At 45.7% G+C, this 14,612-nt stretch overlaps 1 protein-coding gene across 1 annotated transcript in view; it reads right to left on the bottom strand.

Moving 5' to 3' along the window:
• Positions 1-14,612, bottom strand: part of LRRC74A (leucine rich repeat containing 74A) — a gene marked incomplete at both ends in the record, with an annotated part of 58,204 nt that overhangs the window by 28,609 nt on the left and 14,983 nt on the right. Inside the window, 7 exon segments of the mRNA XM_082618791.1 lie at positions 116-165; positions 4,988-5,084; positions 6,100-6,207; positions 8,486-8,658; positions 11,608-11,736; positions 13,491-13,542; positions 13,546-13,580. Of these exon segments, the coding sequence (XP_082474917.1) occupies positions 116-165; positions 4,988-5,084; positions 6,100-6,207; positions 8,486-8,658; positions 11,608-11,736; positions 13,491-13,542; positions 13,546-13,580 (644 nt within the window).

Genomic DNA, 14,612 nt, shown 5'->3' with positions numbered 1-14,612 from the left:
AAATACTCGCCAACTCCCTAACTCAGGCAAGTAGCCTCACCTCCCTGTGCTCAGAGCCACCCATCTCCCAGGGCATCTCTCACATGGCTGGCTGCACCCACCCCTTGCTTCTTACCGACAGGGCTTGGCAAAACAGCTCTGCGGATTCTTCCTTGAAGTTATTTCCTGTAGTGAAGGGGGGCATTAGCAATGTTCTCCAGACTAAGGCTCCCTTACTCTCCATATCCTAGCCCTGCTAGTCTCTTGCCTTTGGAACAATCAGACGTAGAAAAGGTGGCAAGTACTTAAAGCAAATGTTTGGGCATAGGCGAACACAGGGGAAAAAAGGCAACCAGTTACCATCTCTTTAACAGTCCTTCCCTTCTCTCTCTGCCATGACTGTCCAGGGAGTTCCAGGGGTTGGTACACCATACCCTGTGCATCCATTGACAGCATCAACCCCTAGCCTAGTGCCTAAAATGTGTAACATTATAAAAATGCTAATCCAAGTCTGAGCAGCAGGGTTGGGACTAGAGGGGTGAATGAGGCACTTGAAAATCTCAGTAATCACGATGGGTAATATCTTAATATTTTAAAATCCAAATCAATGCAAAAACATCTATGATGAACCAAATTTTAAATAAAAGCAGGATCTGACCCTGTATTTGCATGCCAGGCCTCACTCACTTCACCCCAATCTGTCCCTGTTGGATCCTGTTTTTTATTTATTTGATTTTTAAAATTTATTTATATTTATTTATTTATTTATTTATTTATTTGATTTTTTTTCATCATGGATTTGTTTTTGCATTAATTTTCACTTTCAAAAATGTTGCATTATGATATTACTTATTTGGTTACTGAGTTTTTTTGTTGCCCCTTAAGTTTTGTGGCTGAGGTGAGTGCCTCCCTTATCTTACCCTAGCCCTAGATTGCTAAGCAATCTAAAACATTGGTGATTTCCAGAGAATAAATGACACAAACCCTTACCCCCAAATTTCTCCTTTGAAACCTTAATAAGCTCTATGTCTCTAGCACCTAAAAAGTGCTTGGCACATAACAGGTGCTCAGTAAACCCTTACTGAATGAACAAATGAATGAACCCACTGAAACACAAGTACTTCTTTGGCTGTTTCTGGTACCAGTGCAATAAAATGAGATAATAATCTAGTCAATGTATAAAATTAGGCAATCTATTATTCAAATTGTTGTGTTTATACCATTGGTTACCAACAGTGCATCGGTTATAAGAAATCATTTGGGAAGCTTGATAAAATACAGATTCTTAGACCCCTCTCCCTAAAGATTCTGATTCAGCAGCCTGGGATAGGGCTGGGAAATTTGTAGTTTTGCAAAGAACTTTCTGTATTAATGTTATATTAGAGGTCTTAGCCAATACAACCAGAAACCTCTCTAAGAGCTATAAATATTGGAAAGAAGAGACAGAAACTTCCATTGTTTGAAGACATGATCACCTACCTAAATAATCCAAGAAAATTAACAAAATATTAGAGCTAGTAAGATAATTCAATCAAGTGATTGGTAATAGGCTCAGTGTACAAAAATTAATAGCTCTAAAACATACCAATAATAAGTATTGATAATTAGAAAATGTGATAGAAAAACATTCTATTCTCATAAGAATAAAATGATAAAAGACCTAGACATAAAGCTAATATGAAATATGCATGACTCATAATGAAGTAAAACTATAAAATTTATTGAAGAACATAAAAAAGACCTGAAGAAACCATGTTCTTAAATGAAGATATTCAATACTTTAAATATGTCAATTCTTTCCTGAATTTACCTAGAATATTAAATATAACCCCAGCCAAAATCCCAGTAAGTTTTCTTTTTAATGGAACTTGACAAAATGATTCTAAAATTCAACTGGAGGAGAAACCACACAAGAATAGCCAAGATTACTTTGAAAAAGGTCAGACTTTGTCCACTGAAACATAAAAAATATTATAGCATATCATATAATTATAAAACTAATATATTGAATATTACATACTTGATATATCATTTTAATTACAACTAATTATTATATTATATAGCATATTATAATTTTAACATTCTAATCATACTGAAACAGTACAGTGTTGGCATAGAAATAGATTAATGAAGTGGGATAGAGACTCTAGAAAGGAACTTATACTTATATGGGAATTTAATAGATGATGACATTCAAATTAGTTAAGGGTAGATTATTCAACTAATGATGCTGGGGAAACTGGCTATGAGTTTTGGAAATAGAATGTTTGACTCCTACCTAATGCCATGAACAAGAATAAGTTCTAGGTATATTGAAGATCTACGTGGAAAAAAACAAAATTACAAAAATATTTGAAGAAAGTAAAGAAAAATATTTTTAAATCTGAAGTAGGAAACCGTTTTTTAAGCAAGACTACAAAAATTAAATCCATAAAAGAAAAGACTGATGAACTTGACAACAGTAAGTATACAAACTTTCATGTAAGAAAACACCATGAAGAAAGCCATATGTAACATTCAGGTATGAGTATCTGTAGTATATAAAGAGTGCCTAACACTTAAGAATACAAACAACCCCATATAGCAATTGGCCATTTCTTAGAAGAAGAAATTAAAATGAAAATAAGCATCTGAAAAGATGTTCTATTTCAATAGTAATGTGGGACTGTAATAAAGATAATAATAGTGGCGAACAGTTATTGAATACTTGCGTCCTATGTACTGTTCTAGGTGATTCAGATTTTTATTAATGTAATCCTCACAATCACTGCCTGAGATAGGTAATATAATTGTCCCTAGTTTATAAATGAGAAAAGTGAGTCACAGAAGGGTTAAATAAATTGCCTAGTGTCAAAGCTGGGATCTGAACCCAAGTACTGTGACTTCAACACACTTAACTGTCTGGTTCACAAACAGTTTGGTAATAACACTTCTGGTGGAGATATGGGGGAAACAGACATTCCACTGGTGGAATTATAACCTGGTATAGTCTTCTTAAGGGAAATTTGGAAATTAATTTTTAACTTCACTAAAACGGGTATACCTTATATTGAATAATTCTGCTCCTGGGTGTCTGTAGAGATACTAGAACATGTGCTCAAAAGATGCATGGATAAGAAAATACTTTAAAAATTATCTGGAAGATTGAAAAACTAGAAATGACCTAGATGCACTTCCCTTCAAAAAGGGGGATATTAGATAAATTATGCTATAGTCATACCATGAAAAACTACCCAGGAGTTCAAAACAATGAGATAAACCTATCGGTTCTGCCATAGAAAGAAATCCAAGATATATTTAGAGGGGAAAAAAGGAAAATTGGAGAATAATATCTAATATGTAGTAAAATTTATATTAAAAAATACATAACCTCTGTTTCTGTATTTTCTCTCTGGATACTTTTAAGATCTTTTTATCTTAGGTGCTTTTACTATGATATACTCAGGTGTGGATTTCTTTTTACTTTACTGTACTTAGGACTTACTAGGATTCCTGTATCTGAGAATTCATCAGTTCAGGAAACATGTCGGCTATTATTTGCTCATATATTGTTGTTCACCCATTCGCTTCTTCTGGACTGCCTATTAGCTATATTGAGTCTATTCATTCCTTTATATTTTTATCTTTTATATTCTCTATATCTTTATCTTTCTATACTGCAAAGACAGATAAAATATCCTTTTATCTATTTTCCAGGTCACTAATTTTTTTTTTTTTGCGGTATGCGGGCCTCTCACTGTTGTGGCCTCTCCCGTTGTGGAGCACAGGCTCCAGACGTGCAGGCTCAGTGGCCATGGCTTACAGGCCTAGCCGCTCCGCGGCATGTGGGATCTTCCTGGACCGGGGCACAAACCCATGTCCCCTGCATCGGCAGGCGGACTCTCAACCACTGCACCACCAGGGAAGCCCTTCCAGGTCACTAATTTTATTCACTGTATCTAATTTGCTGTTGAATTTATCCATTGAGTCTTTAATTTCAATAATTATATATTTTTCATTTGTAGAAGTTCTATTTTGGGGGGGACCTATTAAAAAATAGTGATTTGTTCTTGTATGTTTTATGTTCTTAATCATATCAAACTTGATTTAGAGTTGGGTGCAAGATATCTATTTATTAGAAGTTTCAGTTAATTGATAGTGCTCCTGTGCAGTTTGATGGATAAATTTTATGGTCACTCAATTTACAGCCTATATAGGATAATGCTATTTCCTGAAGTTCTCGAGGGTCCCATGCTATTACCTGTTGAGTCTGACAGCTCTCATGGTGTTTCCTTCTTTTGCAATTTTGGACTGTGCACCCATCTTTAGCGGAGCTTTATCTGTGGGAATCCCCAACAGCCTGGAGCCTGCCAAAGGTTTATGTTTGTTTCTGTTGGGTGCCCCAAGGTATCACCAACATAGGACCACTTTGCATGTTCATTTCCTGCCATAGGGATTCCAGGACCCTGCAGATAGTATAAATGCAAACCATAAACCTGAGTGAGGGCAGGTCTGTGGGTAATAGAGTTCTCAAGTGACTTTTTTTTTTTTTTCTGTGAGCAAGACTGATAATAAACTAACTAAAAATTAGTTATACTACAGGGGGTCAGGTAGTAATAAGTGCTGTTAAGAAAAACCAGGAAGAGAAACAGGTTAGAGAGTGATGGTGACGGAGAGGTGCTGCTTTGATAGGTCAGAGAAGTCCCCTTAAGGAGATGACCTGTGAGCGGAGGCAGGAATGAAGTGGGAGCGGGAGCTGTGCGGGTGTCTGGGGTACAGACTTTCCAGCAGAGGTGGGAATATTGCAAAGTGAATCAGAAGTCACTTGTCCAGGACAGCCGTGAAGCCAGTGTGGTTGTGGAGAGGGGACGAGAATGGTTGGAAGAATCTAGCAGGGTGTAGACGCAGTGTTCTGGTCTCTGAAATCAGCAGGACCTGGTCTGGCTCAGTTAGACCCTGGATCTCTCTGCTCTGACCCTTCTCTCCATTACATTCCCAATGTCCTCCCCATTCTCCTTCATAGGCTCACCTGAAAGCTGAAGACTAAAGAGCAAAGAGGTGTTTTTCTGGAGGAACTCAGAGAGGATTCTGGCCCCCTCCACACCAAGATCATTGTCGGAAATATTCTAAAAGGCAAGAGAACACTTAAGTATGTGACATTCCCATCAAAGGGCCCTCATTAACAAATGATGGGGGTGGGGGCTTACTTGAGGCCTATACTGAGGGAGTAGGGGTGGGGTGGGGAGAGCAGGGCTGGGGTGAAAGGATGGGAAGGGTTAGGGTGGTGCAAAGGGGAAGAGGAGGAGGAGAGGAACCCTGGCTTTTCTGATGCTTCACCGTGAAGCTCTCAGGCTGATCTCAGTTCTCTGAAGTTGACCTCAGTGACTCCCCACCTCCCCAGTTTAGCCCTGGTATTTTAGATAAGCACATTGTATTATTATTATTTTTTGAAACCTAAGACAACTTTATTTGGAGGGTTTGGCATGAAACAATTGAAAAATGAATTTAGAGTAAGCGATCATTGTAATTCCCTTCATTGGTTCACGAGCATGAATCACTATGCTCAGAAGTAGTAGGGGTATAAACGGACATAGTCCTTTCAGGCAAGTGGCAGGGACTTTATATAAGCCAGCCATTATCATCTCAATTGTCTTTCCCCTTCTATTTTTAATTTTTAAAATTGTGGTAAAATAGACGTAACACAACATTTACCATCCTAACCATTTTTAAGTATACAGTTCAATGGGCTGAAGTACGTTCACATTGTTGTGCAACGATCACCACCATCTGTCGCCAGGGAACACTGTATTTTATGAAATTATTTCATGGCTTTATTTTCTTTAAGAAAGTTTAATTAAGGCCACTCTAAAGAAGTAAGTTTGTCCATTTAGGGGCTTATGAGATCCAGACGGAAATGGTTTCTCAGGGTTTCCTACGGCCACAGGGAACACAGTGCCCCTGGCCAGGCTCTCATGTGCGGAACCTCCTCTGAGAAGTCACTTCCAGGGGAGGGGAGGCCCCAGACTGACTGCAGAAAGCCTGGAGGCTGGCCTGGGCTTGGGCAGGGGACTCTGGCTTCTCTGAAGTGGGTTCTGAGACTCTAAGCATGGTTGTAGGAACTGGTAGAACAGGGCACAGTACCATCTCCTGCAGGTAGTAGTTCTCCTGTAGCATCTCCACCAGGCTCAAGATGCCCTCCTCTGTGATACCATTGTCTGCCAGCTCCAGCCTGAGAACAGTCGTGTTGGACTTCAGCCACCACAAGGGGAGGGGGAGAGAGACAGAGGTGGTTGGTGACCTAGTCAGTTCCCTGCCCTTGCCCAGAGCCCATCACCCCTCTCGAACATCCCAGCCACGTCAGAGGGTACAGAGAGGCAGGCTAGCAATTCTGGAGGAGTGGCTAGGAACAGGAGAATAGCGCAGGGGACAAGCCATCCCAGTGAGTTTTGCTAGGATGACATGCTTATTCTGAGCACCTCCCTCCCCAAAAGGGGTACCAAGGGGGATTTAGAAAAGGGACGTTAAAATAAAGTCCTGAAAAAGATGAGGCACAAGGGAGAGCTGGACAGATTTTAACTATTTAGCTTTAAGGAGAGAGGCCTGTGACCTACTCCAAGTTTAAGGAGAATGTGCTATTATTTAAGAAGGGTATTTAAGCATAACGCCTTTACTGTGCCTGCTTCCTTCAGAGGCCTTTCCTCTAGTTTAGGCTTAAGGGTTGTCTGGTACTCTCTGATAGTCAGGATGTTGCCTCAAGGCTGTTTAGAAGGAGCTGGAACTTAAATCTTAAATAAATATCTACATCCAAGTTAGTCTGCATTCCCACAGGGAGCAAGACAAGTGGAAATGACTGGCCTTGCAGCATGAGGGACTGGGGTTAGCTCAAACCGGAACTTTTGCCCTTCCCTTCCCCACCTCATTCCCTGTGCAGAAAAGCACAGAGAACAGGCATGTCTTTGAATTTGAGCGATTTTCAAAGCACACAAAGCAGTGAGAGAAGTAGCTCTCCTTTCAGGCAAAGGGAAAGTGTGATAGTGTGAATTACTGCGAGGCAGAATGGCCCCCCAGGGCCTTCATGAAGTGTCTTCTGGCCTCCGCTCTCTTGCCGGGGTGGGAAAATTCAGTCGTGCTCAAAGGCAAGCGAGATGGCTCAGGGAGTCTCCCAGTCTAGGTGTCATTTAGCAGAAATGGGGGCTGAAGGACCACTTTTAGAGTCATCCTGGGGACCAGCACAGTATGTGGTGTAGCAGGTAGCCTGATCACCAAATCCATTCACATTCATTTCACACGGGTGAGTATCTATTTGTCACCCTCTGTGCTAACTGCCGAGGAAACAGGGATGAACAGAGACCATTCCTCCTCTCGAGGGGCTCATAGCCCACCAAGTCCAACGGCATGGAGATAGATGGAGGAGGGACAGACCCAGAGAAGTATGAAAATGAGCCCTATCGGAATACTCTTCCTCTAAGCCAGGGAAACACATGTGAGAAGTTAAACAGTACCAAAGATAAATAAAAGTAAATAAAAGTTCAGTCCATTGGAATGTCACAATGATTGTCAAATGGATGATACAAAGAATCAGAGAAGAAAAACCCCCTAAACAGCAACTGCTGTTACTGAGAGACAAGTGGCCCAAGTCCTGAGTGGATTTTGTTATTTCCATGACGCTCATGAGGTAATGGTGAATTCCTAACACTTCATTAATCAGTCTTTCAACGCTCCATAAATTTCAAGATGGCTTTCTTCTTTCTCTGCCCTTCCTCCCTTCCCTCCCCCTCCCCGGAGAGCAGCACAATCTCACGTCATGTGACTTCTTAATGGGCATGCGCTAAGTGCGAATGCAGTTATGGTTCCAAAAATGGGTGCTTTTTTTAAAAATTGCAATTTTTCTTTACTGTTCTAAGTGAACAAACAGTGTTGTGCTGACATACACCTGTTACATTTTCTGTTTTCCTGGGATGGAGTCAGTTTTGTATATAATCAATTATAATCATAGAAAGCTATGATGAGTTCATGGACAAGTCTTATCATTCAAGCCAAGCCGGGAGAGAACATTCTTCCTGTGGGAAAACATGATCCACTCTACAGTGTGGTCTTGAAGATTTACATAAAATATTGCAAAAGGCAGACATCAAATGGAATGGCTCAGTAGTGAACTCATTTAAGGCAAAGGTGAGCTTTGGAATTGAGATCTGGCTGACATTTTGCATTGTGTTCTCACATTAGCGTTTGGGCCCAAGCCCAGACCAGTTGCTTTTCCAGGGCCCACAGGCTGGTGCCTTTGCTTTCTGAATAGGAAACAGCATAGACTTCCAAGGCCCAGGTCTCTAGCAGCCTCCTTCCCAGGAGCTATTGGGCATCCATGCCTTTTGGGGAAAGCAACTGGTAGTCATGCAGAGTCTAGGGCAAGGCGGGCATAGAGGTTGCAATGCAGGGTCCCAAGGTGGGGCTCTCTGACTCTTGGGCCTACCACCCTGTCAAGTCCCCACTTCCGCCAGCCTTCACGTGCCCGCACTGGTACGCTCACCACCAGGGCTATAGCAATAGCCTTGGTACCCCTGGGGCCCAGTCCATAGTGGTTGAGGTTCACATAGGACTCCTCCATGTTCCGGATGAAGTAGGAGACGGGCACTACGCCCACAAGTCTGCAGGCCTCCAGGTACAGCTCTCTTTGTCCGGTGGTGAAAAATTTCTCCGTATCTGCAGAAAAAGATGCAAGTGGATGAAGTAGAGTTTCTCTTCTACCTTTGCCTTATCTCCCTGTTGACCCAGACCACATTCGATTCTGACTGGCGTCCCCTCTTGTCTGAGGCTCTGTCCCTATGGGTGTATGTTCCAGCTCCAAGTGGAAAGTCAGCCAGTGATGGGAGACCCTAAATCCAGAAAGCCCCATGTGGACATCTCCCTTTGGGTAAGAGACAAGGCCCCTGGCTTTAGGTTCCACGCTACCTAGGAGAAACAATATGCTCCGTCCCCACCTTCCCAGGTTGACTGCATCTAGTGACTGAGCACAAGGATGTGTGAGCGCATCCTTGCCCACCTCAGGACAGCTTTGAAAGGCCAACCAGACAAAAGGCTGGTGATCTGTGATGGTTGAGGGAGCCTCCACTAAACTAAAACTAGTTTTCGTTTCACTACCACTGTAAAAATGTGAGCCACAAACGGAGTTTTACTAAAGATTTAGAGAAGTACCAACTAGAAAAAGCCCAAGTAGGACAGTGGGCTTCTGAAGGTGGCAGATCAGTGCAAGATGGAGAGACCCCCAAATCCGTGGGAAACAAACTTGCATTTGAGTGGGTTTGCTTCTTTCAAAGACCTGCATGTCATTTTTCCTCACAAAAAGGACTGTCACCTACTTTACCAATGACAGATCTAGCCCCAAATCACACACAGCTGATAAGTGCTTAAACCAGCGAACAGAATGGGGGCCGCTCCTCTCCATTCTAACCTCTTGGGGGCTTTTGTTCCTTGGGCTTTAGACCATCCTGACTCGTGGTCGGTGGGCAGAGGGACTCCCTGGGTTCTGGATGCCCCACAGCCCTGTCCTCATTAAGCAAGCTCTGTTGACACAGGGCTTTCCATGGCCAGCGGGGGTCTAAGCCGGCATCTGTTTTTTCCCTTCAGATCTCAGAGTCTTTGGCCAACCCACCCCAGACATTTCTAAGACGGACAATGAAAGCTTTGTTGGTGAAAGGACAAGGTCTTTGCAAGGAAGTTGATTTTGCAGGCACAGCTACAAATTGGCCTTCTTTTCCCGGTGGTTGCAGACCAGGATTTTTCAGCCTCAGCACTAAGGACATTTGGAGTTGGATAATTCTCTGCTGTGAGGAGCTGTTCCGCGCAGTGTAAGATATGTGGCAGGATTCTTGGCCTCCGCCCATGAGATTCTAGTAACATCCCCCCACCCCTCACCCCACCCCCAGTTTGCCAAGTGTCCCCTGGGGTGCAAAATCGCCTGTTGTATAGGAAGAGCAGCATGTGGTGGGCAAGCAACTTCCCCTCTTCCGTAGCCTCACCACCAGCTTGCTATTCCCGCCTGGCTCATGTCTCAGTTCATCCCAGGAAGCCCTTCCTGCCCCATTCCCAGCATCTCAGCACCAGCTGTAGGGGCACCAGAAGCTGGAGGAGCTGAGCCCTGAGTGTCCGTCCGGCACAGAATAGTTGGTGCCAGATTCAGTTGTTAGAGGCTCCTGTTTGCTAAAGCAGAGTAGGTTAACCCCCAGCTTTGTCCTTGGCACTCACTCTGCTCCGGATGATTCTGTGGACGCCTTCTAGCTGTATTCCCTAGGTTACGGTTTTTTTTTTTGTTTTTTTTTTTGCGGTACGCGTGCCTCTCACTATTGTGGCCTCTCTGCAGCATGTGGGATCTTCCGGGACCGGGGCACGAACCCATGTCCCCTGCATTGGCAGGCGGACTCTCAACCACTGCACCACCAGGGAAGCCCCCTAGGTTACGTTTTAGAGGCAGCTTGCAACAATGTTATCACTTGGGGGAGTGGCGGTGGGGAGGGGCAATGAGCTAGAAGCTGGAGTCTGGGACTAAACATCCAGTGTTTCCATCTGCCACCCTGCCAACCAGGTAAAATTCAGTGTCTCAGCAGCAGCCTTGAAGCGGAAAAGAAGTTAGGAAGGCAACAACAGGCTCCCCGGGCAGTGGCAGGGAGGAGGTCTGTGTTGAGGGTGAAGTTGTATGTGGACCCTGGGGGCGCGGTGACCATGGAGACGAGCGACACAACTGAATTTGGCAGAGCAGCCTCCCCTGCATCTCTGCTGCCACTGATCACAGCCTACCACCTAGCGCTGGGACATGGGAGGGAAAGGGCCACTGGGCCAGCTGGCCTCAGCCCGGGAAGTTTGGGGCCAGCCCATCAGGTGGAGCCAGCACTGTTCTGGCCCTGCTTCCCAAGTGTCCTTTTTGGCAGGCACTTCCTTCCTTGGGGAAACTGGAAAGGAGAAGAGGGTGGAGGTGTTGTTTGCAATAACAGAGTCTTTGCTCCAACTCAGCTTGCACCCCTCCCCATACCCAGACACGCTTGGATTTGTTGGAGGGAACAAACACGGGGAGGGAAAACACGGGGCTCTCAAGCTGGGGAAACAAGAACTCTAATGTGAGTAGAGGAACATCGCCAGGATGCAAGATGGGCCATAAATCCTCCAGGGGCCCCTGGAATATGGAATAGGGAAGGTAGATCGACAAGGTGGGGGGAACATGGGGTTGGCAGACATTGGCAAACTCTCGGTGGCCTTGGGCAACTCACACAATCCTTCTAAACCTCAGTTCCCCCCTCTGTAAAGGGCAGGTAATAATGCCTACCTCCCGGGACTATTGCAAAGGTGACATAAGATGCCACATGTGGAAATGTTCAGAAAACCAGAAGCCCCTGTTCACTTATCGCTCCAGCTTTCAGCAAGCTGATGGGACCCCTCTGCTCATGAGTCCAGTCACGAGCATGGGGCAGCAGAGACTGCTGCCCCCGGGCCAGCCTCGGGGAGGTCGTGGCATAATACTGAGCACAGGTGTTTCTGGTCCGTTCCCTCTGCAGCACGTCCCACCGGGCAGAGCCTTGACCAACTGGGAAACCGATTTCTCCAGCTTCTGAGGAAGGAGGCAAGCCACCCCTCACCCACCAAGGGCCCATGCTCGCTCACCTTCAATCTCAAGGTCTCTTTCTGAGCTCTCCCGGGCTGGTTTCTCTTTTTCGACAGCCATGGGGGCTTCAGCCTCACAGTAGAGTGTTTCATCACTGCTCTGCCGTGCCGACACGGTGTCACTCTCATCTGGAAGAGAAACTCATCTCCTTGATTCTGGAAACGAAACTCGCTGGCCTTTCAGGTGGAGCTTACCACTGGCCACCCCGCGCCTCTGTTTCTCTCATCTGCAACCCGAGTCCTGGCTGCAGCCTTTGTCCCTCAGCCTCTCGTGGCTCAAGGTGCCAAGGGACTACAGCCGGCCTTCAGCCCTGCCAGGGGGGCTCCCCTCTACGAACCCTCTTTCCCTGACACAGAGCTGCCTCCTGGCTGAATCGTCTGTGCTAAACGCCCTTCGTGTTCTCTGGAGGCCTCGCTCCTGTCCCACCCTGTGTGTTGGGCCAGCCTTGGACGTTGGCTGCTTGCTCCTTTTTTTTTTTTTTTTGCGGTACGCGGGCCTCTCACTGTTGTGGCCTCTCCCGTTGTGGAGCATAGGCTCCGGACGCGCAGGCCCAGCGGCCATGGCTCACGGGCCCAGCCGCTCCGCGGCATGTGGGATCCTCCCGGACCGGGGCACGAACCCGTGTCCCCTGCATTGGCAGGCGGACTCTCAACCACTGCGCCACCAGGGAAGCCCTGCTTGCTCCTTCTTTTCCTTCTTATTAGCTCGGGTGGGGTTCAGGGTCTGCTTTACTCTTTCAGGGGAAGGATGTGTGGTGATGCCTAGACTTCCTCATTGGCAGGCACAGATGATGCTGGGAAGGCAAGGGGCAGGGCAGGTGACTTGGGTCAAGTGTGAAATAAAGTGGAACAGAAGCAGTTCCAGAGAGTGAAAGGGATAACTTGATTCCTAGGATCTGACCTAGCTTCTTCCTTCCAGTCCAAATTTATGACCACGCAGAAGGAAGGGCTTGCAAATCTCCCTGGGATTGAAACTAATTGCTATGATTGAATACAAGTGTCCTGGGCTTCCCTCACACTAGTCCCCTGCACTTGCTAGATGTGATTTTTCTGCCATTGGGCCACTGATCTGGAACCAGCCCTGGGCTCCTGAAAGCCACACAAAGTCCAGGGCTAGTCCTCCCATGTCAGCAGGATGCAATGGTTTCAGGAAGCCAGGCTGCACCACTGGATGGCCTGTCAGAACTCAACCAACCTTCTCTCTTTGGGTGGGCTGAGCATTCATGGCATGGGTCGTAAGTTTTGACCACCCAGTTTCTAAGATAGTGGAGTTCCTAATGATTCCATGCAGGTTTGTGTCCTTCTCAGCCCTTGTCCATAGACCCAAGCTCCAACATTTATTTCCCAGCCTATAAAACAAGTTCTGTGTGACAAGGGGTGGAAGTAGCAGTGGTCAGACATTTAGAAGACATACAGCAGCTTAGCCATCAGACGTAGCCCTCAAAAAGTGATGATTTCTTAATTTCCTCTTTAGATAAACCATTTTAGAATTCCATCCAACCAGTGGAATGTTGGTAACTGTTTAACTGGCTCTCCAGAAAAAAAAAAAAAATCCTGCTTTGTAATGTTAGCCAATTCAGGTGGTGTAAATATTCCTAACATGGCTGATTTCCAACTACCAACATGACATCGGCCAGCTCACAGAATGAAAATTAAAGTCAGCCAGAGCTGGTATGAGCCAGTTCCAGCACAGCATTGCATCCAACTTTCTCACTCCCTGGTTGGCAAGCCCCGAAGTCAAGTCAATGTCACACATCACCCCAATTCTAGAGGGTCCCAGGAGAGGAGGGAAGGGGGCTTCCAGGTCTACGTGGTCACTAGGCATTACACTGAGGCAGCCAGAAGGGCCTGAGTGGTGAGAAATGGGATGCATTTTCTTTCACCTTTTGTCTCAGGCTCAAGAGGGTCATCATTGTCCATGGTGCCGGGGCCCTCTCAGGGGCTGCTGCCAGCTTCTTGCCACCTTTCTGCTGCTTCCCTAGGAAGCTACCTGTCGGTTCACCTCTGTCTCAAACTTTGCATACCCTGCCCTCACCTAGACAGATCCTGGGGGTTGGGGGCTGTAGTTATCCTTTCATCCCAGCAAGCCCTGGGGAGAGTGGGTTTTGGTGGGACATGTCTGGATTTGACCCCAACTCTGTCTGGGAGAGGTAGCTACTTCCCCGGATCATCAAGGAGAGAGGTACAGCTCTATTCCTGGGAGCCCTGTTGAAAGGATGCCCACCCACCTGCAACTTTATGACTTAGGACCCACTTCAATTTCATCTTCAACATTCCATGACCTCATGTGGTCATTGTGATCCACGTGGGTGGACCTAGCAACAGCAAGCCTCCCACCCTCCTGGTGGCTCTGGTAGTCATCTTTTCTCTTATATCCCTGGGGCCAAGCCCAGGCTTGGCTGTGAGTGTGCAGGTGCTGTTCGGGGGCCTCTAGGTGGAGTCGTATTTCCCTCTGAGTCAGGACCAAACCCAAGCCCCTTAATCAGGTGACTGCTTTGAGCTGCCACCATGTTCTTCTCTCAAGGTGCTTCAGGTACGAAATATTTCAGTGATGGGTGAGGTCAGTTTTCTTCTTCCCAGTTCTCCTTGCTTTTTTCTTTACCCCTTGGGAGAGTATCCTCAACCTTGGAGCAGCAGATCAAAAGCAAAGCACGACAAACATATGTTCTATCACTACAATTTGTTGCAGCCAAAGCATTGTTCAAACTACCAGGCTGCCAAACTTGGAACCACTCAACCATCATTCCCACCCTTGGCTGTTTTCACGTGTCTTGGAGTTGAAGTTCACTTGCAGTTTACTGTCAAGAGAACCTGGAGGCGTGTTTGTTCCTTCCTGATAAACTATCAGCACATCAACGGGCAGGTCAGTGACTGGAGGGCTTGGGGACATGAAAATCCCTCTTTGCCACTCAGAAGAATGAGGAAGATCTGGGAATTTGTGTAGGAAAAACATAGTTAGAACCTTGGACCAAAAGAAATATGTAAATCTGAGATATTACTCATTC

The sequence above is a fragment of the Mesoplodon mirus genome (assembly GCF_964341445.2).
Source record: "Mesoplodon mirus genome assembly, chromosome: 4".
In the NCBI taxonomy this organism is placed as follows: Eukaryota; Metazoa; Chordata; class Mammalia; order Artiodactyla; family Ziphiidae; genus Mesoplodon; species Mesoplodon mirus.
Note: the sequence above shows the minus strand (reverse complement) of the source record. Positions and strands in the feature narration are given on the sequence as shown.